Source organism: Lepisosteus oculatus, chromosome 10, assembly GCF_040954835.1.
Source record: "Lepisosteus oculatus isolate fLepOcu1 chromosome 10, fLepOcu1.hap2, whole genome shotgun sequence".
Classification (NCBI taxonomy): domain Eukaryota; kingdom Metazoa; phylum Chordata; class Actinopteri; order Semionotiformes; family Lepisosteidae; genus Lepisosteus; species Lepisosteus oculatus.
In genome coordinates, this window is record NC_090705.1 from 18705756 (window position 1) to 18731915 (window position 26160).

Here is a 26160-nt window from a genome sequence, read left to right on the forward strand (position 1 = left end):
ACAGCATTACTACAATACATTTTTAAAGAGTAGCATACGTTTTGGTGGCTTTATTGGTGCTTTAACCAACATGTACTATATTTTGGAAGGAGATACAATTAGTTACATTGTGTGTTTTGACACAACTATAACATTTAAAAGTAGTTCCCATCTCCACTATTGACCTACTGTTTTACTCTGTGAACATTACTCAACCTCGCTGTACCAGATGAAGTGTGGAATCCTTCACAAGTGATACAGCAGCAATTTCTGAAGGCGCTGGTTGCCATCTGGTTGCTTTTACTGTGTAAAACTGCATCTGTTAAATGACTTCACCTGTCTGTAATTCTAGCGCATAGACCAAACAAGGTTCGTTTTGATTTTCAACTTGCCTCATGGATATTAGTCCAAATTACTGTCTCCTTTTATCATTTGGATGCATTTAAATTCATTAGGAGACACCCAGGCAAAGAGCGAACAGAAAGTAGATGTCTAAAAGAATAGATTGGATGAGAAAAAATGACACTGACTGAGAGGTGATAGGGACTTTCACAAGGTTTTAAATAGCATCTCTCCAGCAATATCTGATCTGTTGCTAGAGAAGAAAAAAAACATTGTGGCTTCATTTTTAATGAACACTTTTTTCACCTTTTCACCTTCGCCTTCTTCTGTCTTTCCTATTGCCACTGTCACAGGTTTTCAGGTATGGTTTAATCAAATATGGAGGCCACCCACTGTTCTTCTCACATTGTCTTTCTGTGCTACAGTATGAATGAGTTTCCCCATTATTGGAAGAATGTTCAGTGCTTAGTCGTTGCCATCAGGAAGAGTAGGACAGGCCGCAAAAGCCCATCAGATCTGCTGGTCTGTCTTCCTATGGAATTACTTCCTTGTGCCCATATGGTTATATCTGTCATCCTATTGCTTTGAAATTAAGAAAAACTACAGTTTTGTGACTTTAGTAATAATCTGTCAAACTGGGAGATAATCCATCCATCCATTTTCTAAACATTTTATCTAATACAGGGTTACATGGAAGCCAGAGCCTATCACAGCAAACACAAAATAGGGTACACCCTGGACAAAATGCCAGTTTATCACAGGATACACTTTGACAGAAACACACGTGCACACACTCACACAAGGCCCGATCTACCTTTAGTATGCCTTTGGACTGTGGCAGGAAACCAGAAAGCCCAGAGAAAACCCCTGGAAACAGGGGGATAAGTTAAAAACTCCATACAAATAGCATCTCAGGTCTGGATTTGATCCTAGGGCCACAGGGGTGTGAGGCAGCACTGCTAACCACTGTGCCACCATGCCACCCTGAAGGAGATAATACTCCAGTTTAAAAACAGTGCTCAACTAACATGTTATTTAAGGACTTATTAGCATCATTTGCACTAACTAAACAATAAAATCCTGAATCGCCAGTAAGTTGACAAAGCTTCATCATTAGTGTACAAAGTGCATGAAGATGAGTAACTCTGCATATGACTCTTAAATGAGTATTTGTTTCTTGACTAAGACTGCATACAGCGGTCTTTCAGTGTAAATCAGACACATATTAGGGACGTGAAATTTGTCCTGTCTGCATGGTTGTCACATCGTGCCAGGATGAGTTGGGAATTTTACACGTCCTTAATGACAAGACCAGTACCACATGTGCTGTTTCTTCTTTTCACATCTCTGGTAAAAAAGTCGGAATTTTACTGCCGCCCTTCTACTCCAAATCTGCATAAAGCTTCACTGAATCCATAACCGAGTGCAGAGCACTACGAGTTCTCAGCATTTTGAAACCGACGTTGAGATTTCTTTCACAGGGCTCAATGAGAAGCAGCCATTTGGGATCTTCACCTCAGAGGCCTCCACAGCAGTCCGGGGCCCATGCCAGACCTGGGGATGACAACCCTGTAGTGCACTTCTTTAAAACCATTGTAAGTACTTGCTGAGGGATTTCAAAGTCCTTTAGAAGTTGGAGATAATAACAGGAAGGTGGCAATTTTACTTTTTTAGAGATCAGTTGAAGCCTTCGACAACTATACGGTTGTGCACCAAACATATTTGAAGGCTCAAAATATGAGAGGTAAAAATCATGAGGCTGATTTAATCATGTTCCTTAAATTAATAAACCGTGTAGTGCTGTTGTTACTGTCTAAAATCGTCTGGGCTTGCCAAATCCTGCACAAATGCCTTCCCACAATTCCGAAGTTGAAGCAGTTTCTCGCTTCTTTTCCTGATCTGCTGGGCTGTGGGGTTGCTGGTACATAATAAGTCTTCTCCTATACCTTGTGTCAAGCTGTTTGGGATCCTTCTGGATAATGAGCACTTTAGAAATGCAAGCTATTTTTATTAGTATTATTATTGTTACTTGTCATAGTATTATAATAAATGACAGCAACAATAACACTGCAAAATAAAATTAACACCATGTTTGTGCTGTATGGTTGTCCTGGATGCCAATATCTAACAACAGAGCCAATTTATCATTTTGATGGCGACACTCGGAGGCAAGTGTTTGAATATATTATGGTTATTTTAACCGTTCTTTCAGCAGGGTTCTATAATTGTATAATTCTTCTCTTTCTGTTTTCTTTGTTTATGTAACAGAGAAAATTATAGGGAACTCAGAATCACAACTGCTTATGAAGCTTTTAAGTACGGTTTCAGGTGACAGCATCACAACATCCTGTGAGAGAAAATAGTCAGAGGTTACCGAAAAATTGCTCATAAAGCAATTTCTTTTTTCTTCTTTTCTAAGGTGTCTCCTAGGACTCCACCACCTCCTCCCAAGGTAAGAGCACTGATTAATTTCAACATGCGATGCTGGAGTTTCTCCAGTCATATTAGTTTTGAAATATGGAACACAGGCTATCCAAGGGGAGTGGTAGAACATAAGTCATGTGTTTTACAGCACAGCCGTTTCAATTATTTTTCTTGCTGCAGCTGCTGCGGTAGCTCATGGTCTCTCTGTCTTCTGAACTAGCATGTGTTAATCCCTAGCGGCTCAGCAGAAATTAATCTTCCTAGGCGGCCGTTTCACTGCTGAAGCTGCAGCGGCATCGAGCAGTCCTGGAGTTTTGTGGAGACGAGAAGTAAAAACTGGAAAATACTGGAATATCCGTGCCAAAACTCACAATATTACGGAGAAATTATATATGCTGTACATAAGCATTCAAAATTGAATATGGAATGATACTTTTTTTAAATTACAATTAATATTGTAATTTAACCTGTGGATCCAAATGACCAATTCCCATTCATTTGAAAAGGTAAAATACCTGAGTGTACTGGTAAGATCCTGAGATCCTGATCCTTATTTTATTGCTACCCTAATGTTTTCCAAACATTTCTTTGAAGGTGTGAAGGACCTGGAGCCACCTTGCTGTTCTCAGATAATGTCTTTGATGTGTGCTTGTAGTACATTGTTTTGTTTGTGCTGAATCAACCCTCCCTTAGAACAACTGTGTACCATTGTGCTGACTTATGTCCACCATTATTTCTTGGAGATGAACCTTCATGACCCTGTCTCTGTCTCTTGCATGTCCAGGGCAGAGGACTGTCCCTCTCCAGATTAGGATGGGTAGGTGATAAAAAAAAGCCACTCTCTACTCATTCATAGGCTTCTACGTCACCGGGGCATCTGTGCATAGCCACCATCTCTTCTCTTGATTTCTTCCAGTGTTTTTCACACCCAGGAGCTTCTGCTGAACTTTATTTTCTTTTCATCCTTTCTTCAGCACATTTCCTTGCTTGTTTTCCTTTGCCTCACTGATTCCTTAGTAGCTGCTTCTTCCACAGTTTGTGATTTAATTATGTAACCACTCAGACAAAAGTCCAAGATGGGAGGAGGGGGAAATAGGCTCTGTTCCGTATCCCTGGAGGTAATGTAGCGTTAACAGTGTAAGTTTTTTTTTCATACTCTGCATGTCATCTTTAATATGTCTTCATCCATTTATTTGGGAATTTGTGAGATTTCCATTTAATGTAACATTATATTTAAGAAATTCTCAATTTCTTTGCAAAAACATTGGACACAATAAATGCATGAATATGCTTAATTAATATGCATCACAGAGGAAATCTAATGGTAAGTTATTAAAGGACTTATGGTTAACCAATGGAAAAAAAATATGTTTAAGCAGACATACTTGCAAGTGAATTTTACTTGATTTTTACTTAAATTTGTAAGTGTGTGGTTGTCTTGCTAATGGTAGGCAGTAGAGCAACAGTAGACCTGCCTTGGTAAAAAAAATCCAGAATTTGCCTACTGGCTGTCATTGATGTTGCAGGCCATTGCAGAAACCCAACTACAGTACCATTCTATTCATATCCCTCAGTCCAAAGACACTTCTCTTCTCTGGCCAAAACATTAGAAATACCCACTGAATAACCCATCAGGTCTCTGTAAGCAGTCAGAACAGTAAATAGGATGCAAACAGGGGTGTTGCACCTGGTTACTGAAATAATCCCATCCTGTTTTGTTCTTGTTGGATCACCTTCATCTGAGGGTAGGATGTGGGTAATGGTGTGTGGAATTGGATTGCACATTCCACTAGTTCTGCAGGGCTTCATTAGAATTGAAATATGGGTATTGATCTGGCCAGGAAGGTGATGGAAATTGGTTTGATGCTCTAAGTGACAAACAGTCCTCACCTGTCACTAGGGGAGCTCTTAATATTTTGTCCAAGCAGAGTCTGAACACTGATGGAGTTCATTTTTTGGATAACTCAGAAAGCTAATTGAATTTTTAAACACTGCATCAATAAATCAGATTCAGTGCTTTGACTTTCACTTTTAAGAAATTCATCCATATTAAACAAGTGCACTGATCCTGTTTGACAGTAGTCAGTGTACCAGAATAGGGTATAACTCCCTGTTTTGGAAGCTTATTCACAGATAAATGCTTTGCTGTTTCATTTTTTGGTCCCATTCTATTTTACGTTTAAACTTCACAGTTTCCTATTAACAATTCCAGAAATGTTAGTTTTTGCTTTATCAAAGAATGTTGATTGGTCTTTGGCTAACACGTTTGGGAAGAGACCCAAACATATTAAAAAACATTTAATTAAATTCCGTGCATCATATTCACCCGTGCTTACCCAGTACATTAAAAAAGACACAGCTTATTCAAGTCTCTCAAAACGTTGCAAAAAGTAACATGGTATTATAAATACACACATGGAAACAGATAGAAGTATTGATATTGATATTCTATACTTTTAATTGATAACTCATGTCTACGGTATAAAGTATAAAGTATTTTTACTAGCTTCTGATTTCGATTATTAAAGTTTTTTTTACAGTTTTTTTAAAATCAATATGAAAAAAAGAGACTTAAATTACCATAGCGCATTAATATACTTAACAGTGTAATAACAATTTGTTTGTTTTGCTATTAGTTTTAACCACATTTAACCATTAGCCTGTTAGTCATTATGTCCATTTGAAAAACCGGTCACCTTACAATGACAGAAGTAGGAGTTAGGTTCTTCGTTTTTTTTAAACATATTTAATTTGAGTGTAAAGTAGCAGTCAGGACTCGGGACTCAGAACTGTGAGACTGTGGGTTTGGGTCCCTTCTGTGGATACTTTTGTGGTACCTTGGGCAAGGTACTTGATCCCAGGTGCTCTAGTTAACCCAACTTTATAAATGGGCACCTTCTTTGCACATGAGTAACTCTGCTGGACTAGTGTCCAATCCAGTGGGGGGAATCACAAACTCTCAGTCCCCTAGACACTATAGCAGCCTCTGGCCAGATGAGCCTTTATTAAAACAACCTGCTGTCAGGCCTCTTAATCACGCTTAATGTTATGATTTTATTATTCCAAACACATTGTAAGCGTTTGACCACATCTTCAGCTTTTAACATAGATTTAATTATTTTCATTCATTCCGAAAAGACTTCAGTTAAGCATTTACAGCTCCATTTTCCTGTTAAATGATTTCAAAATATACTGGCAAAAAAGGATTTAAACATATTGTCTTGGAAACACACTTTACACTTTCATAAATGAAGTTTAATAATTCTGTATCCACAATATCCTCTGTAACTTTGAGATTGTAATGTTGAGGATGTACAGTAGTGCCACTCTACGGTGGAAATTGATGCATACAACACAGTAAGTACTGTATGTTTTGATCATCGTTAGTTTTTAAATCTGATTTGATATCAAATGGTCCAATGTTCAGGTCCAGCTCAGTATTTGATGGCACCTGACCAATGGGGTTTATTTATAGGCTTGCTGTCTGGATTTAAGTGACAAACTAATTTCCATTGAGCCACTAAATGTTCTTTGCAACTCTGAAGCCAACTGATTTTGTTTTCATTTACTTATATTTTTCAATTGAGGTGATTTTTGCAATGCCTGGAGTTGGATGGAAGTCTTGTACACAATTCAGACATACTCTAATTTACTAACATAAGCAGAAGAAAGTATTTACACCTTGCTACTTGCTATGCCAAAAAGGGAGCTCCGTAAATTGGGGAGAGCTAAAGGAATGATATTCGACCACATATCTTTACATTCAAAAAGAGACTTATTTATTTTTTTAAAGAAAATGCAACTTTACTAAATTAGATGCTGACTGTGACAGCAGCACTTTGAGACTGGAGACCTGGAGTTTCTCCCCAGAAGCTCTCTCAAATACTGCATTCAGTGGCTTCAAAACTTGATTGTCATGAAGCGACACAGTCTCCATGTATTCCTTAAGAAAACATACATCTTACGTTCTGAGCAAGCTTGAATTTCTGGAGGTTTCCATTCTTTGAAAAGCTGTGTTTCAAAACTAGGATGTCAGAAAGAGAATGATGCCTGTACATTTTTATGCAATACAGGTACATATTTTTTGACAAAGGAATGAAAATAAAATATGTATCTTTGTAGTTTCTGTGCAGGTGTCCAATACAGCACCATGCATAGAAATGAAATTTTACTGTATGATGCAACATTTTTTTTTCCATTTTATCCTGCAGAATTCTGTCATAACTGCAAAGGTTTATAACTTCTGCCTGTCCATAGTTTCTAAAACTACTGATTCATGTTAAAGTATTTTTTACTTTTTTGCTATCAACAGGGATTCAAATACAAGTCGCAGAGTGCAGCAAATCCACCCATTCAAATTTCTCTATTTTTATTTAAATCTCATAAGGAATCTCTCAATCTCATTAATTGATTGATGATTTCCCTTTAGCCAATATCAGTAATGCGACTCATTTATTCCCTTGTACAGTGCTCTACAGCTGATGGGCAAAATTCCTCACTGTGATGTTAATACACTGTTCAGCCCCATTGTATTTTACTTTTTCTATTCTTTATTCCACAGTAATTCATTTTCTATAGACACGCAGCCTGTAGTGGTGCTTAATTACAGATAATTACTGGAGTTCTCCTTGCAGGGAGCTGATGGGCAGAAGCAGCCAGTGCAGCCAAGATTTCTTGAGGCAACAAGATCTCCTCACAAAGGGCACAAGGACCGGAGAGGAGAAGGCCAAGGAACTCTTTCCAAAATCTTCAAACTGGTAAAGCATATTCTTTTTCACTAAAAAACTATATGAAGCTCCTATATTTTTGCTCACTTTCTCTATTCTAACTCTGTCTGTAGCTCATCTAGAATTCTTCTGAAAACACTGTCAAACAAAAGAATTAAAGAATTTTTAAAGAATTCATAGTCACTTTTGTTCAAATCAGAATACTTTGTGAAAGGGATTTCTAGTAACATAGTAAAGTTACAACAAAACAGTTCCCATTGGCTGTGACAAAACAGGGATAACCCAACATCTGCCATCTTGAGTCTTCTCCAAATGTCTGCAAATGGATGCAACAACATTGAGTAGAGAGATTGTCAGTGAGTAGAGGACATTAATGTACTTTCTGGCAAGTTACATTGATGTATTATTGGCATCTGAACTGTCCTGTAGCTAACCAGTTAAATAAGGTAGAAATAATCTGATTTCAAATGTTAAAAGTGATATTTTTCTCTCAATCAATAGTTGATAAAATCTTTGCAGTCTAAATAATCTAATTACTCCTGTTTTTAAGGATGGGATGACAAATAATTATCACATTTATTTTCTAATTACTGTGCTAGTTTTAGATTTCTCAAAGTATTACACACACTGTCACAGAAGATGCACTTGTCCAAACCAATCTTCTTTGACAGACCACAGGTCAACACTGATGACACCTAATTCTCATCCTACTTTAAAAGTTGCTTTATTGAACTTTATATTGACACAAGTTTATAATAAACTGAAATATATTATTCCCAACTGAAAGCAGTCAAGACTGAGGATTACTACACACTGCTTACAGATTGTAGTATTTCATCATGTTGACCCCAACACCTGTAGTGTGGATCTCACCACACCACTCAGAGCTCTGCAGTCCACTGGATCAGTAGGTCAAGCTAGTCCTGACAGATGGCCTGAGATTTTACAAAGCAGAAACCGTTTGCAGCAGATCCAGGTGCTGACATTCACATAACAGAGTGAAAAGTAACTGTTGTGGATTTAACACCGGTCTTGACCTATTTTAACTTACCACAAAGACAGATGAATAATGTCTAATTTAACTGGAGGGAGGATGTGCACAAGGTCATAAATGCTTTCTTCTCCCAAACTCTGCTTTTTTGTTCTTGTTGTTTTCTTTTTATACAACCTTGGTTACAGTTACCGCTCAGGAGCCTTATCACCTCAGATATCTCGATGTTTTCTGTTAGTAGCTTGGTTTGCGTGCTTGTCTGAAATGTCATCGTGTTTCAGCTGCACGTCATGAGTGTGGGTTTTGATGTTTTGGAGAGAGGAAGCTATATGAGCTCTAACTACCTTGAGCAAAATTCTCTCTCACTTTAACTGTTTCCTTTGAAGTCATTCCTGGCTTATTCTTATATATCTTGGATATTCAAATATTGTATCCAGGAGACCACTGTTTAAATTGTATTTAATCGTAATAATTAAGTCCCACAACTACCCCATAAGCAGAACTATTTTAATAATATTCCTTTAAACCTGGTAATCAAGAATTTAACTAATATGATAGCAGACCTTTAACTGTTCTTGGTCCATCAAACCTTTGTTTACTTTCCTTGTCTTTTGTAAATATTTACACATTCTAATTTGGATCTTAAGATGGTTGAAGAACAGAATATTTCTTCATTTATTGAATTATAATTTAACTGTCTCTGTCAGAGGCCTGTGCTGAGGGATTTAATCAACTGAATCTGTCAATAAAATGCTGTGCTCTTTTCAGTTATTAAACACAAACAATTATGAAATTAAACTAAGCCTGAACTAACTCTGTATATCATCTCTTCTTTTAAAACATTTGACTTTGGCTATGAAGTTGTGTCATGCCATTATGAATCTACCTTTAAACAGAAAATAAAAGACTGTCTTTTGTTAGTAATTTACAGTCTGTAGAAAACATACAATAGTCCCATTTGTTTTGCAATTTAAATCCTTGTTCAGTCAGGCTCCAAACCTTTGAGATCCATCATACTGTGAACTCCTGAGATGTGCTTTTCCATTTTTCATTTATGGAACTCTGCCAGTGTCATCTCTTGCTGCCTCTCGGAGTGCCATTGTGCTGTGGAGTTAGAAGTACAGTTGATCCCAAAGAGGTCTTGCCTTAGTCCAGGGTGTGTGTACCAGTGATTTCAGTGATTTGATTCTGTATGATTCTAAGGCTCAGAGAAATCTCAACCCGAGGAGCAATGCTTATTGTCAGTATATTTACTGTACCTTATTTTTAGATCTGCTGTTCGTGGACTACATCTTTATTTATGATAAAAACATTCCCTTGTCCCTTCCCTCGGTTTCTAGATGATTTCAAATCTTCGTACAAGATTTAAAAATATGCATGAAAATTAAACATGAATGATGATAAATATTTAGTTTTTTTTGTTTTGGCACAATATGCCTTTGAATATAGTTTTATTTCTCCATCCTTCCTACAATTCATTCCTTTACATATCATTCTCTGATCATCTGATTTGATTCCAAGAAAAAAGAGGTGCTCAACACTGATGTTTTAACTTCTGGCTTAAGGTTGAGGTTTACTTAAAATATTTTGTGATGGTTTAAAATATTTTTAAAAATTAAAAGTGGTCATGAAATAAACTCTCAGTTTTATGAGATTTTGTAAATTGGTAAAATCTCATAAAAAGTAAAAAAGGTGCTTCTAATCTGAACAGAAGACACAACCAGCAGATTTCTGAGTTATAAAGTACAGTTCTACAGATTTACTCTACTTTGAACATGCTGAATATCTTAGTGAGTTAACTGTACCAACTCAGAACAAAAACATTGAAACAATCAAGGACAAAATTATTTTATTGTATTTCTGTAGCACTTTTCATCCCAAAGAATTCCAGAGCATATCGTACAAAGGAGAGGACTCATTTCTTCCACCTCTGATCTGCAGCCCTCACTTTAGGTACTGCACAGCTTCCCCAATGCACAACCAATCAGGATTTCTAGCTAGGACACCATTAGCACCTGTACTTTATGGAACAGTACCATGGGATCCATGCTGAACAAATAGTCAGCCTAAAAGGTCATAGCATCCTGACCCTGAATGGGTAAAAAAAAGTTCACATCTTTACTTCTGCAGCTGGCCCAAACTGAGCCTAGATCAAAGTAAAGTTGCTGAAACTGTCTTAACGCTGAACAGGCTGAGCTATTGAATGATCCTGTGTCTTTGTAGGAGCTAAAGGCAGCTGCTTGATCTGTACACAAGTAAAATTGTTGAGGGCCTAGATGTCACTAAGTTGTGTTGTTGCTGGTTGTTTGGGATAAAATACTCTCTTCATGATCCCTATTTCACTCTCATCAAAGACCTAGAACAAATACATTCTATTTTAACCAATTTCATTTGAAGTACTGTACTGTAAGTGACAGCGGTAGAACTTGATGACAACCTGACAATAGATTATACAATACAAACAGTTTACATAGGCATGAAAGCAGTTTGAATCTGTCTACTTCCGTCTCATCCTGTTTTACTGTACAGTATGAAGTGCATTTGGATAGTTGTGGTAGATCTTTTTGACATTTGCTTAGGACTGGTTGATACCGTGATGAAATACTCAGCAGTACTTTTATTTTTAGAAGAAGCCAAGGAGTGTTACACAAATTTGTAAAATGTGTAAGAAACCTTTTTTTAACATATTGTAAGTTGATATGTTTTCCACTTTAATACAAGTCAACATCATTATTGTTCTGGTACATTCTGAACCCTACCAATACTTAGACAAAGCTGAGCAGTGTTACAGAGAATAAAAGAAAAGATATGATTCAGGTGAATTTGCCGGGTGTCTGTGGCCGGATATTTTTATATACTTTTTTAATGTTGCTTACCCACTGCTGTGTGCTCCTAGCTGATCCAACCATGGTGGAGTCTGCTTTGCAAGCTGCAAAAACCACGCTTGTGGTTCACAGCAGCAACAGAAGAAAATCAGGTGTTTCTGTGTTAGGTATCCCATGGAGAAAAAAAATAGAGATGCAAAGAACAAACACTTTGCTTTGCCAAAGGTTAGAAAAGGTTAATCAATAGCAATAACCAATAAATGTCAAGCAAAATCTATGGCGAAGCCTGAAAACAGCATTTTATTTTATTCTAGAACACACTAGAATGAGATCCATCATGATTTCTTTACCTGGTCTGATCATCAGGGAGAGCAATGAGAGAAGACAGGCTAGGCAGGTGAAGGAATGGAACATTATTCTGAGCTGTGGCCATTGTACGAACATGTTTGGTCTGACAAGATACTTGATCAACAAATCGTCGGGTTGCTTATGTGACACGTTGTTGTTGTTGTTGTTGTTGTTGTTTTTTGCCTGTTCAGGCAACGCGTCACCCTTAATTCAGGGCTCCACCTCCACATGAAAAACTCTCGCATAATGCCACAAAATATTTCAGTACATATGAGACTTTCAGGAATGTAATTGGAAACATCAAGTTCTTATGCGTCACTGACAGAGCTATTGTTCTCTATTGTTCTGACCTTTTTTCAGTTTAGTAAAGTCAGCTAACTTTCAAATTTGTTTCTTAAAATGACAAAGATGTTCAAAAAGGCCCTTGATAAAACTTTATATTCCCCAGGCAAGGAGTGCTGTCTCTGAATATTAAGTATAGCACAACAGGCATTTGTTTTTAGTAACTGTGGATTGATGGGGAAATAATGAACGGTCTCAAGCGTCAAATGCTACACAAGCATAACCTTAAGTATGAGAGCCAAGTCAGTACTAATCAATAGAATTGTATTTGGCAGTGTCTTATGCATGGACATCTTTCAGTCACAGTCAGAGACCTCATCAAGCATGACAGTGTGCATCTCCATCACAAATTAGAATGCTGTCTTTGCTAGAAGGACAGCACACTACCATTTAGAAGCCTGGGGGTGGCACATTCTACTACATTTAATACTGCTTTATGTGATTCAAAGACTGGTCAAAAGGCTGGACAGATTACATTCTGTTGTGTGGCCTGTACCAGATTATACAAATACAGTAGAAGTAATAGTAGTAATTTCCTTGGCTGCTGACTTTATTCAAGTTCCATTAAAACTAGTAACCTAATTATATTGTGCATAATGGCATACTAGAAATTCACAGATGAATGGAAGAAAAAGATGTACTATATAGTCCAATGTTCATGAATGTAGTTTATTGCATTGCAGGACATATCTATTAAAAAATTACACACTGGAAGGAACAGTGTAGGCAACCACAGTAAATGAGGTTTGGGATAACAATGTAATACACCAGAATGGAAACAACGCAGTGTGACTTCGGACACAATATACTGTAAGTTGTGTTGGACACATTGCTTGCGCCCTGAGCTTATGTAGAGCACTGCTGGTAATGACAGTGGCTGGAACAAATAGGTTTTAATGGTGGTTAGCAGTGGAGGCAACTGAAATTCTGGGTAGTAGTCAAAGAAGATATTGATTAGGAGAATTAGCTTCAGGCAAACAAAGTTTAAATATTTGTTGTTTTTCTGTCTTTGTGTTGCATGACACATTACACACTATACAATGCTAGAGAGATAAAAGGGAAAAATGCCTCTTGCCATTTAGTGTGATATTTGCATTTAGCATCAAGATGAGAAGTAAATTTCCTAGACACTTTTTTGAGCATATAGTGCACAGCAGTGAGGAAACACTGCTGTCCCCAGATTTGAAATCTTAACATAAACTGGTACCAATTACCAGAAAATGTAAACTGTATTAGTAAGAATTTAGTAAGTTGAACGCCTGTTTGTCAGTGACAGAAAACAATAACTTTTGGTTATGTGGTACATCACGAAGCTTTTTGCAAAAACTAGACTGAGATGAATCCAGAAGTGTTAGGCATTTAAAATATTCTAACTCACTTTAAATTTGAGATGAAGTGATTGATCTACCAGATTGGAAAGAGAGACAGATTGCTCAACCATTACATGTAGGTGAAGAAGCTGCGCTCTCCTGAAGCAAAGCTTGATGCTGTGATTGAAGTCGCTTAGTGTTCAGGGAAATGGAGAACACTGATGAGCTGAATAGCATGTTCTAGTCATACAGCGTAAAGGAAAAGATATCCACTAGATCCTTTCATAAAGCATTGTGCTAGTAATTCCAAAGTAGCTCCCAGCCCCAGACTTTTCTGGCCCATGTGGTGGAAACTAATGGCCCGTTTCCCCATTGAGAGAAATCATGCTCTAGTGGGACTCTGATTGGTCATTGATTTCTAGTGCAAGGTAAATGGTGTGTTATGATGTGCTGAAAGTCCTACTCTAGTCACATGTTTTTAGCTTGTAATACAGGACAAAGCAAGGCTTTCGGCATCAAGGATGGATAACTCCAATACTTGGAACCCATGAGACAATCTGGTTTTCATTCCACTGCGGATCATGAAGATTTAATTGAGCTGTTCAGTCAGATAAGACAGCAAGTGCTTTCTATTTGTAACTGATTAAGACCTAAAAATAAAGGTGTATTTTTTACGTCTGAATCAGTTGCTAACTGAAAGGTACTTGTTTATCCTGCAGTAGTTCAGCATTCAAAGGTTGTTCATCTCTGGGACAGAAGATGAAAACTGTGCCCAGTGATGCTGAGAATTTAAACTGCACCGCATCCGGGGAGGCCAGTATTCTTGGTAGATTGTACTGTAATCTTCTTCTTGACACTGCAGAAACCGGGATGAGCTCCTGTCTCGTGAGTTACTAAGGTTTGTCAAGGACTTCAACCTCAACCAGGTTATACTAAAATCATGCTTCAAAAAAGGACAAATATTGCACAAGTCCGCACCATGAAAATAATCAACAAGATCAACTTATTAACTTACCTAACTTTATTAGTCCTGCCAATCTGAAAATATTAAGCTCAATTCCACTTCAGGCATAGATGCATTATATCATTTTATTTACGCTGTACTGAATTACTACAGTTAACAGATACAGATATGAAAAAGAAAATGCAGAGTGTTTACACATACCGTTAAACTGAGAAGCTCCCTGCTGGAGGATCCGTCTGGTTTAAATCTAGGTAGTCATCTGTGGTCAGAGTTTTTGGAAATATTGTGAAGGTCTGGTGTCAGATATTGGATATCTCATAATCATCAGACCCCTGTCACCAGCCTTTTATCAATGGAAGTTAGGCTCCATTCCACACAGGAGTACTGCTACAGTATTTGTCAATCTCACTTGCTTGGGTAATAGCATGATTGAGGTAACTAGTGAGTATCTCTGAAAACATTGTGGAATCAAGTTGGACAAACATTAGTACCTGTTCTGAAAATCAATACTATTCCAATATCCCCCCAAAAAACAAAAATATTTAAAATCCACAGTGCTTGAAAGGTTTCTAGATTTTATATGGTCTATATACTGTAGATCTTTGTTTGCAAACAATATTCAATTTTCAGAACACAGCAATACAGCAATGTATATATTTTAACACCAGAAATGGAAGATTTTAAAAGAAGCTTTTCGTTTCAATAAGGATGGCAGTTCGGGGCTGAGTCCTTATCACACAGCACATGTGCACCCTGGTGAGCTTATCTTTGAGCACACAGAGACTTGCAAATGAGGAGACCCAAGTGAGTTAGGAAAGGCAAGACTGATTTCCGAGGAGGACAGGGTCAGTTGTTCCCTCACACCATTCCTAATCAATATTCAGAAAAACAAATTCTCTGTGGACTTACAGAGAGCAAATTGCTGCACCAACCCACGGCCGCATACAGTATGTTGCTGGAAAGCATGTTAATTTTGAAAGGACAGACTTCTGCTTAATTCCCGTTTTCCTTCAGTCAGCACAAGCAGAAACACATCCCTTCCGTATGCACAAACTAGAATATTTTAGCATTACCAGTCTTAATCTAATCACTATCAAAAATAAGTAATGATTTTTTTTGTAGATAAACAAGACCTGCACCAGGCAAAAGGAAAAGTGGGAAAACAAAATGTAATCTCTTGATATACTGTATACATTTACAAGTCTGTTTAAACTGGAAAATTCTTTTTTTACCCTGGAGGGCAGAGCCTGTTGTTTTAGCTTCTGTTTGCTAAGCAAAGCAGTTGTAGCCTTCCTAATCAAAACATTTATTTAAAGCTTAAAAGGCATGGCAAAGGAACATGGGAACAGGCTGTACACTCTCACAACATGTGAATCAGCCTACTAATTACTGCATTGCTATTTTCAAAGAGGAGAGAACAAAAAGTCACAACAAGTCTCTGAACTGAAATTAAGAAAGGTTACAAACAAGAAGAGGCCATTAGACCCATCTTGAAAACTAGTTCATGGATGTGTATTTCAAATGTGAAGGACCTGATATAGTACATAATGAAAAATGGGAGGAGTATATTAAGTAAATCTGTGCACTTAATGGTCATACTGTAAATATAAAAAGACACTTAATGAGTTTCTCAGGTGATCACTGAGGGCTTATTTACGCACAATTTACCTAACTGTGTTTTTTTTCTCGTTTGCAGGGTGGAAAGGATAGCCGATCTGGATCTCCCTCCAAACGTTGAATTAGCCCCTTTGAATTTCTGAAAGAGGTTAATGGGGGAAAAAAAATTAAATCCTCTGCTTGATAAATTAACTCCCTGCCAGGCTTAAAGCATATTAATACAAACTCGCTGCATTTTTTCTAGATAGCAACACAATCTCTTATTACCTGCTGAGATTTCAATGCAGTCATCATCTGTGAGAACTGGCGAAGTGGTCGAGGGGCCTCTGCACAAGCTCTGCCTGCCAGGATTCTTTGTGCAACTCCAAGCCCTCCATTTGTCTGCAGCACTAACACTGGCTGGATCACACTGACAGGCAATTTTTTTTTTCCCGGTGGCGCTGAGGGATGTTTCTCATGCTATTGTCACAGCATTTTGTTCAGCTGCTCCAATGCGAAATTATATATCCAAGCGGTCTGCCACTTTAAGTCATGGAGACAGCCAGTTAACATCATTTACTGGGACTGTTTCTAGGAATCTGTTTAGTTTTATAAAGTGTTTTTAATGGCTGCATAGCTTCACATTCATCACAAAAAACAATAATAGTAGTACTATACTTCAGCAACTTCTATTATTTTTTTATTTGTTTTTCAAAGGCAAAGAGCAGACCACTTTGCATTGCATAGAGGCCTTTCTGGAGGTGCTGATCTCTTAATTTTAGAGCAGAGTGTGGCAATAAATGTTGAGGGGGAAAACTGTGATGCTACTGTGAAGGTTGTAACCTACCACTTGTAACTGGCAACATCATGTAATATCTATCACGTTCTAATACACTAACATGTACCTTTTTTTTTTTTACAAAAACTGTGATTAATAAAATTTAGATACTTAAATGTTAACTGTATTAAATCGGTCTGGTGCTGGTATTTATCCAGACACGTTTTAAAACTCACTGAATGCTCTTCTGAATTGCACTGTTTCTGCTACTGAAATGAACATCGTTTCATATGCCTTGGGCTGTCCTCCTCTCCTATTATTCTATATGCTTTTTATTTATGTGAGCGCTGCACAAAATAAAAGTTAATCAAAAACAGCAAGCTGACGCAAAAGCCATTTTGTATTGACCAAAAATAGAGTGCCGTGATGATGTTGTAAATTTGTTTGTGTAGAAGCAGTAGTGCTGTCCTGTGATTAACTGCCTAGACATTTCTTTATTGTTATTCTCATTGTCTCCAAACCCACATGAAGAAGGTAAGCCTGAATTATAGAGAAGTGTAACTGGAAGTCGTTGAAAGTCCTGAGGAAAATGAAAAAAAGCCTGGTTGATGAATTGCATGAACTCTGCTGCAAAAACTGCTGATGCCCCTTGGATCCAGGAGTTTTCCTGGCTTTTTCAGAATATGCTTTTTGTAATACATAACATACTTGTGATCCCTACCCTCCTGTTTCCCCCCCAATTGTGTTGTAGTTTCTGTGGATGAATGTAAGTTTGAATTTTGAACCATTGTAAATGTCAATAAATTACTTGCCTTTTAACGTGAAATAAAATGTGCATTAGAAGTTTCTTCTGCCTTTCTTTACACAAGCTGTTGAGATTGGGCATATATTTTAATGTGTTTCTAAAGGGCTCAAGAGGTTGTCACTGTAACCAACACTTAAAAAAATAACATGAACATGTTAAAAATTGAATTAAAATCATCTGAAATTATTCTTATTTGCTAGCAGAAGGACGATCAAGATCAATCAATCACAAATTTACTCGACTGGCTTATTTATAGGATGTGAGGAACATAGATAAGTATGGAATCAGGAATTTAGGGAATGGCAGAACAGCATGGTAAACATTCTGCTCAGAAGCTGCTATTACAATAACGGGTGTTGGTTACAGTAGTTTGATTTTAATTATTTCGATTTTGTCCCTTCCAACAGTACGCTGTCTTGAGCCTGTTGCTTGCTGGGATAGGTTCTGCATCTCCCGCAACTCTGAGTTTGAAGAAGCAGATAGAAAATGGATGGATAACTTAGATTTCAAGGTTTCCTATTGTAAAAAGCTCCATGTTATGTTTGACTGGCCTTCCACCGGTCCACCACAGTAGCCCACAGTCATCTCTATATCTGCTAAGCTAGTGTTCCAGTTGAACACTAGACTTTACTTGCAAAAAGACTAAAAAACCAATCTTATTTTTATGGTTATCAAATAATGGATCTAGAACACTGTACAGTACATGCATCCACCCATGATCAGTGCCACTTCAAATGAAGGATTTAAATTAGGCAGAGATGGCTGACATCTTCTTTAGAAGATGAAGCCTGCACTGTTAACTCTAACAAACTGTTTCTTCCCTGGCTTCAGTACTATTAAGGACAAAAATCAAACTACCCTCTCTTTTATCTGCATTTGCATCACAATAAAAGCAGATGTAGAGACGAGCCTTCTTTGGAGGTAAAGGTGGAATGAATGGCAGAGAGAAGAGAGGACAAAAGAAAAATCACACTGGATGCACTACAGCAGTCCAGCCTGATGGTACAATCAACTATTGGTTAAAAAAAACACATGTTCGTGTAAAGGTGAATTCTATGCTTGCTAACATTCTTGCAGTAGAGACAATGAAGTGTTTGTTTGGCTTGTCCTTTGAACGTTTCCACATTTCTCAACCTCAGATTCAAAACTCACATCTTCATGTATTATAATATTTGTGGCTGTCACAATAGCACAGTTTTGACATTTGCAAGGGTTTGGTGCAGAGAACCATTATGAATAGCCAAATTCACATAAAACCAAGACAGGGAGAGAGGCTCACTCACTAGCTGCCTGTTGTGCAGATACAGTAAATTGAAAGATGTGCTCAACAACAGTGGTGGGTTTTGGCTCGGTTTCATTCCTCTCTTGTCTTCTTCCATACAAGACCCCGTTGACTAGACCAAATTGCTAATGCAAAGTTTCACCAAGTTCCAAAGAGCAGAGGATATAAGCACAACGTGGCAAACGTGAAAGACTGCTCCGAAGCTTTGATCAGCCCCCAAACATTGGCAGACCTTTACTAATCTTAAAGTTTGATATTCTAACTCTGAAAAATAACATGTACACACAAAACCCACCGCTGTTGTGCCTTGAGGACTAAAACAAAGCAAAGCAGTGTAAGAACTACTTCTTATAGAAGGAGGCCCTTCTCTTCCCATAACCCTACTGAACTGCATGCTGGCTGAACTCCTCTGGAGAATGCAGGTGCTCTTCTGCTTCCCCAGCATTGCCATTGAAAACATGACCCTTTTCCCCCTCTAGTGACCAGTTAGGGCAACTGCACCTTAATCACCCAAAAAGCCCATTTCACTGTTCTGAAGTCCATATTAAACAGATTTCTATTCTTAAATTTAATTCATATATCTATGTGGATAATTAAAATTAAAATCTTGTTTTATTATTGAATCAATAGTTAATTATTTGAACAGTGAAATGTGAAAGGTAAGTAGAAAAGTAAAATATACTGGAAATACTTGCCAATACTTGCTAATGTAGAAATGTGTGGAATTTCAGCACAAAAGAAAATCAGAATTTTGAATTTGTACATTTTATCTCATTTTCCATCTTCGGATTTTAGGGCTAATACTGAGTAATTGCCAGTCTTTACATGGCACCTCAGTCATTATCATTTAATATGGTGCTGCCATACCAGACTACACATTACTAACTACAGTATGTGCATTGAATCATACTACAGACCTACCTGTGAAAAGCCTTTGTGCTGGAAACCTTTAACTAGTGTAAAAGCACAGCACATATTACAAAAGCCTAACAAGTGTTTCTTAGTACATTCTGAGGTGTTGCAGCTTGCTGTAACATGTACACAGTCCAGACAGTACTTTGTGGAATGAGTGATTATTTCATTCAGTGGGGGGGTCATTTTCTAGGGGATTCTCAAACAGCCAGTGGTCCCAAATACTGGCCCTGGTGACCCATACACCTGTTGATTCCAGCAGAGTCCTCAGTTACTCAATCATTAACTTAATATTACGTTATTCATTTATTTAATAATATAATTTATTTGATTGGTGTGTGCCCAGCTCTTAAACATGTTGGAGCATTAACTGTTGAATTCTAATGAGGATGGAATGAAAACCAGCAGGTGTGTGGACAGCCCGGACAAGGATTGGAATTCTGAGGTCTAACTAACCCAGCTGAGATACAGAATACACCACAAAGTCCAGTTCTCAACAATCTATGTAGAGCTGTTGTATTACAGTATATGTAGATTTGGGGGTTCCAAATGTGTAATTCAGTATCCTAGGCCCTGGCAGTATATCAGGCAGTCTGGATCTCCTTACAACAACAGCTTAAGACATATGGTTGAAAGTCATACTGGTGATTATGTCTTAACTGGCTTTCACCCAGTTGATGATTTAAAGAAGCCCACAGATCCTACTGGTGAACCTTAAAAGACTAGGACAGCAGAATCTTAACTGTATCCAAAATTACATTTATATAGCAGCCACAGTCAAAATTATATGCATATACTGAACATATAGTCACCAATGTGCTGGATCATTTTAATTAAAGGTGTATATTTTAATCAGACAGTGTCCACAAGTCCAAAGAGGTTTACGAGACAAAAGGTATTAAAAACCAAAATAAAGTCTCTTTGCTCACCTTTAGGCATCTTCTCCTTATGTACAGTACCTACAACACTGAAATGGGAAAAAAAGAGTTAAATAACAATAAGCTTTTGCAAAAATTACTGCTTTTATTTTCACTTAAATACTTTTACATTACAAAATAACTTCATCACAAACTATACAAAGTCATATTCTGTACACTGACCTAATAAGAAATAATAAAATGAAAAAAGAAATAAAATACTTCTCATCCACAGCTTCATTTTGCAATGGAATTACTTGAAATATTTGTCTCAACTATACACTATATACAAATAAAACATCTTCCATAAGACATTCAAAAGGTTAAATAAACTATACTCTTTAAAGTAAAGCTGATGAAGCTGCACATGCATGTTCTTCCAAAAAACAAATTAACATCCAGCATTATTTAAGAAAATGGGAGATGACTAAAACAATGAAACAAAACATCACTACAGTGATGTTCAAGTCCTTGTCTCTAGATCAGACAATACATAAGCTTGGAAAAAGGCAGAAAAAAGGCATCCTTTTGGGATTCATGCTGTGTGTTACATTCTGCAAAAAATGCTAACTTGAGCTTACATTTTTGCTTAAAGATAAACCAAAACACTGAGACAAAACTCCAAGTGATTCAAGAGCTTGCTGCAAAAAAAGATCTAGCTTTCCATTTCTTGTATTGGAATACCTGGGTTACTGAATGTCTGAAGAGTCACATTTTTTGCTACCTGAAGCTATTCTGAATAGTAATGTGTGATGAACAATTATATTTTCAAAAAAACCCATACAGGCTAAGTTACACACTAACAATGGACAGATCTCCCTGATGCCCACAGAGCACAGATATCAGTAAGATCATGAAAAACACAGAGGTAAATCCAGTTGTAGTGGAATTACAGTACTGAAAAAACAATTTCATTCATACATTTTCTCTTCATTTATTCAGCATTTTTTCATCCGATTCTTTTTTATGTAAAAATGTGAATGTGATGGAAACTATTACTTTTTAAAACTTTTCATTATATTCCCACCTAACTTGGAATTTCCAGTTGCATTAAGTAATACAACTGCGTCTATGAAATTTCCTTTCGTTTGCTTTTGTCCAGAAGATGCACAGAAGACTGAAAATATTTTTTTTTCTTCACAAGAAGGTTTTATGATCTCAAATGAGGAAAAAGGCCACAATCAGGGAAGTGATCATATCAACAGTATGCTCAGAGTTGGTAGTTCCACAGATGTGCAGAGGCGGTATTCCACTGGTGCTCTCAGAGAGATGACACTCCCTGCTCTTTCAAGCCAAGGTCTGGAAGAAGCAGCGAAAATCACCGGCAGTATTTTGTTCTTTTACACGTCACATCTTTCGAACTCATTATGATGCACACTGGTTTGCCGGATTTTCTCCCAGCTGTTTCTACTGACATTTGAATTGAAACCTCACTAAGGCATTTAATATCTTCTGAAAAAGACCGCTGAATGAGAGAATTATATCAGCAGTTGCTTAAAAAAAATACCAGCAGGCTTGGTGCAACACCAACGGCCTTTGTGAGTTTCCTGAAACTGGGTGCTCAGAAAAGCCCTTTTCAGAAAGTATTCTCGGTGAAACGGTGACCCATCGTGAGAGACATCAACTGAAGAAGAGCGAAGAATGGAAAATCACGCAAGAAATAAGAAGTGACTGCCGCTTCGGTGAAGGCTAGGAAGCTATCGGAATACATTTGTGATGCCACACTGCCAGTCATTTGATGTCTCCTGAACCACTTCCTCTAAGTCCAGCTCCTGGTTTTCCTCTTCGTCCCCTTCTGGTTCCTGGTCAATGGTGATCTCTTGGGTGCCGCCTGCAATAAATTTAAAGAAGACCTCCTTTTATTTAACACAAAAGAAACACATTAGGCTTAAGATGATAAGATTGGCAACAAAAAGAATTCAGCACCCAAATATGAATTGGGAGCATTTTTTGGTGTCGATTATTTTTAAGATATCACTTTAGCAGAGTAAAAAATAAACTGCTCATTTCCCAACATAGAAATAGAGCTGCAGAAATATAAAAATTAAAAAAAGGTTTTCGTAAAATGTTGATGTTTTTACTGATGGTTTTGGAAATGTGAGGGCCCAAGTCAATCAGTAATGTTAATTCTGTGCACCTATAGTACTCAAAATCGATTATCATTTCTAAGATCTTAATTGTTCTAATTGCAACAGAAGTAATATATCATGTGAGCAAAAGAAACAAGAAAGTTCAACACATTAAGGCTAAAACACCACCTAAAAAAGTACTTTAAAATCCAATGTTTTTTTCTGAAAATTAATTTTCAAGATAATTTACCAGGTGACTGTTGGAGTTCAGGATTTTCCCGATCTGGACAAGGGCTACGGGACCCATAAAGGCAAAACATAAAACTCACAATATTCCACAGTTGTTTTCTCAGCATGGTTTTTACACCAAACAATACTGTGAAGAACATCGTAAAAGCTGAACTGGCCGTAAGACAGTGTTTGAATAGTCAATCAAATGATGTTTAGCAAGTTCGATGTACTTCTTTTTGTGGTTTGCCCTCAGGTGAGGCTTCTTCCATCCAATCCAGTTATGAATGCCACTTTCATGAAGGTGACTTTAAATTTACTTTTCAATACCTTGTATCCTGAAGACGTCAGTTTGTGTTTGAGATCTCCGCTGTTGCCTTTGGACTTACAGTTGCCTCATCCAAGTTGTTTAACAGAATAGGGGAACAAGATACACGTGTGCCCTGACAGGCTAGCCACTCTATCAGTTGCCTTAAAATTTCTTATTACTGGGCAGTACAGTGGCAAATGATTGATTCAGCTTTTTGTGAATTATTATAGTCACCCCCCAAATTGTGGAGGTTAATCAGCATTTGACAGCAGTCTTTGAAGAGCTCTCTGTCTTTAACCACGATTATACTTCCCACTACTGATTTCCAGGGAAACGGGAAACCTTTAGAGACTCAATACTGTTGCAGGGGATTCCAAGGCACTTCAAAAGAGCAGAATGTTATTGTAGATCTGCTTGATTAATTACGTTTAAAGAAATAATTAGAGGTGTGAATAAATGTGAAACACTAACATACAGTGCCTATTTTCTGAGGGACTGCTGCTCTTTCACTTTTACGCATTCCTACTGGTGTACCACAGTTTAAGCATGATTTAATACCATATTTTTCTCTTCCACTATCACATTTTAAATATAAATGGCCTGACATGACAGCTCTTCAGACAAGCTCAAGCACTTGAAAACTCTCCTGAAAGTTCGATTAATTAGAGAATGTATCAAGAACCTCCAATAACATGGGTGTTTTTCAGTTCTTTCCATCTCTGTTAATCTAGTAGAATGCTGAGACAAGCATAGCTGCAGCACAGCCTGTAATATTAATCAAATTCACTGTAGCTGCTGACATGGCTCCCAGAATACTTACATACATGATGTCTATCTGAAAGTCTTCCACAAACTTTAGTTTTCGGCTCTCCTCATCAGTCTATTCTTGCTAATTTGCTGATTATACCTTTTCATCTACCAGAATGTGTCCATCTTAGGACATTTATTTTGATTCTTGGAAACAAACCTATCACAAGATTATAACATGGCCTTAAGCAGGGTCAAGGGTATTTGAGCCTTTGCAGTCTAACACAGAAGTACACTGCTCAGGAGTTCTAAAACACAGCTCTATGTCTGTCAGACGTAGTATTTTGAGAGTCTAGAAGCAAAGACCTAAGGTATGACTGACAGGTTAAACACAATCAAACAAGCATTGCTACACCTCACCAGCTGTGCTGTTTACACAGGGATTCAAGGACTCTTGTTATTTTTGTGAGTGCTTCTTTACATTAATGTGACAGTGTCACAAAGAAACATTTTCTCTGTGACAAAATCTGATCCTCAACAGATTGCCTATCAATGTCAGCCCATGTGCCTGTGTGACATTTAATTTCTTTTAGACATTTTAGTTTCTTCAATTCCACAGAGCCAAATCCTGATCCTGATATAAAAACACACTTTCCCTCAGTGAACCACTTTGTGTAGATCTTCAGAAACACTAAATGCCTCAGTAATGGTCACTTGGCTCAATTCTCATATCTCTGTTGTACATGATGAACTGTGGGGCCACTAAGAAAACATACTTTAGCTGCTGAGTAGCCAACTAAATCTACTAGGCAGGCCTAATTCAATCCACTGCACTCCCCTGCTGCATAATTAGACAACAGTACTAGTATTATCTTTGAACACTGAAAGGCTCAATGGTTGAACAAAATCAGGGCAGTCTATACCTACACTACAGGATAAACCAAGAAAGGAAAAAATGCTAATTCCAACTTCTGAGTTACTGTAAAAATGTGAGTATCTCCAGAAATAACACATAGACTTCCATAACACAACAAGACCTTGTTTCTTTATATAACTATATAAATATATATATAACTATATAAAGAAGAATTTCTCTTATCTCTTACTGTATTTGCTTTGTCAAATGGAACAGTAGTATTCAACTATGCCACCTGAAAATTCTAATATTTTATAACACAGCACTCTAACTTCTCACTTTTAAAAAAGACTATCCCTTACACAAGTACAGCTTGCAACTGCAAGGCTTTGCTTTTTAAAAGTAACTCTCCGGCCATTACTGCTTCATATGTGCATGACGTATATACACATTATTTTTAGATTTTCATTAATCCAATAACTTTGCTACGTGACAGGAAGTGCATCAAGTCCACTGCTTGCAATTTCCAATTTCATTGTGCTGGCCAGCCCAGTGCCTGTACTCACCAGTGTAGCTGTGAGACCTCTTCATGTGAAGCTTCATGTTGCTCTTCTGCGTGAAGCCGATGCTGCACACCTCACACTTGTATGGCTTCTCGCCGGTGTGCTTGACCCTGTGCACCTGCAAGGCGCTCTTCTGATTAAAGGCCTTGTCGCACTGAGGGCAGGGGAATGGCCGTTCCCCTGCACACAAAACCAGAAACAGACAGAGCTCACAGTGGGTAATGGATAATAATAATTCATTACATTCATCCGTGTTGCACTTTTCAGGACCCACTTCATCCATAACATGATGTAACAGAGCAGCTATTTTGTATGCTAAGATGTATGCATCAGTTTGATCTGTGGGTGTGTGCCTTAAAACTGCACCTGATCTGCCCTCTGTAAATGGATATTGAGACGCTACTGCCTTAGTCTAACAGACGTTTGAGCTTTACAAAGCCTTGCATGCCTACGCCATTCAAATCCACAGTTGGACAGCTTTTAAAAGGCACAGTATTATGGGACTGAGCTTGAAATCTAAATAAAAATGCATGTTTTTGTTACATAATGTATTAAGAATGTGTAAACACATTCACAAACTGTATATAACGACACAAAGCATGTTTAAATAAATCTATAATCCAATTAATGCCACTATGATTTTAAAAACAATAAACACAGACCATGTACCTTTTGCTAAAAAGTATTTGAAATCTTGTATGGTACAAATGTATAAACATACAACTCAGGGGACAGATGAGCAGGTTTAGCTGACCAAAGTATGCGAGGCAAAGATATCCAAGGTTTGGGCAAGAGATCAGGAGCCTATATAGTTAGCACAGCACAATTTAGCTTGGGCCCTTTCA

General features: G+C 37.5%; 2 protein-coding genes and 1 long non-coding RNA gene across 5 annotated transcripts in view; 1 reads left to right on the top strand and 2 right to left on the bottom strand.

Annotated features, from left to right (window-relative positions):
* mbpa (myelin basic protein a) overlaps window positions 1–17473 on the top strand; it is a 101431-nt gene extending 83958 nt beyond the window's left edge. Inside the window, 5 exon segments of the mRNA XM_015357146.2 lie at window positions 1803–1916; window positions 2741–2773; window positions 3530–3562; window positions 7380–7502; window positions 15949–17473. Coding sequence (XP_015212632.1) covers window positions 1803–1916; window positions 2741–2773; window positions 3530–3562; window positions 7380–7502; window positions 15949–15990 — 345 coding nt within the window. The 3' untranslated portion in view covers window positions 15991–17473.
* LOC138241457 (uncharacterized) lies at window positions 10272–16046 on the bottom strand. The gene is made up of 4 exons (XR_011190683.1): window positions 15921–16046; window positions 14454–14703; window positions 11340–11446; window positions 10272–10553 (listed from the first exon to the last, which is right to left on the bottom strand). It is a non-coding gene; the product is annotated as an uncharacterized lncRNA (long non-coding RNA).
* A 3031-nt stretch (window positions 17474–20504) lies between the features above and the next one.
* Window positions 20505–26160, bottom strand: part of LOC102693236 (zinc finger protein 236) — a 99339-nt gene continuing 93683 nt past the window's right edge. For 2 of the 3 annotated variants that reach the window (XM_015357165.2, XM_015357163.2), the window contains exons 31-32: window positions 25319–25495; window positions 20651–22373 (exon numbers count right to left, since the gene is read on the bottom strand). In XM_015357165.2, coding sequence (XP_015212651.2) covers window positions 22240–22373; window positions 25319–25495 — 311 coding nt within the window. In that variant the 3' untranslated portion in view covers window positions 20651–22239. Of the gene's footprint in view, window positions 20593–20650; window positions 22374–25318; window positions 25496–26160 lie in introns of those variants that run through there. The other variant, XR_001479546.2, reaches the window with a different exon arrangement.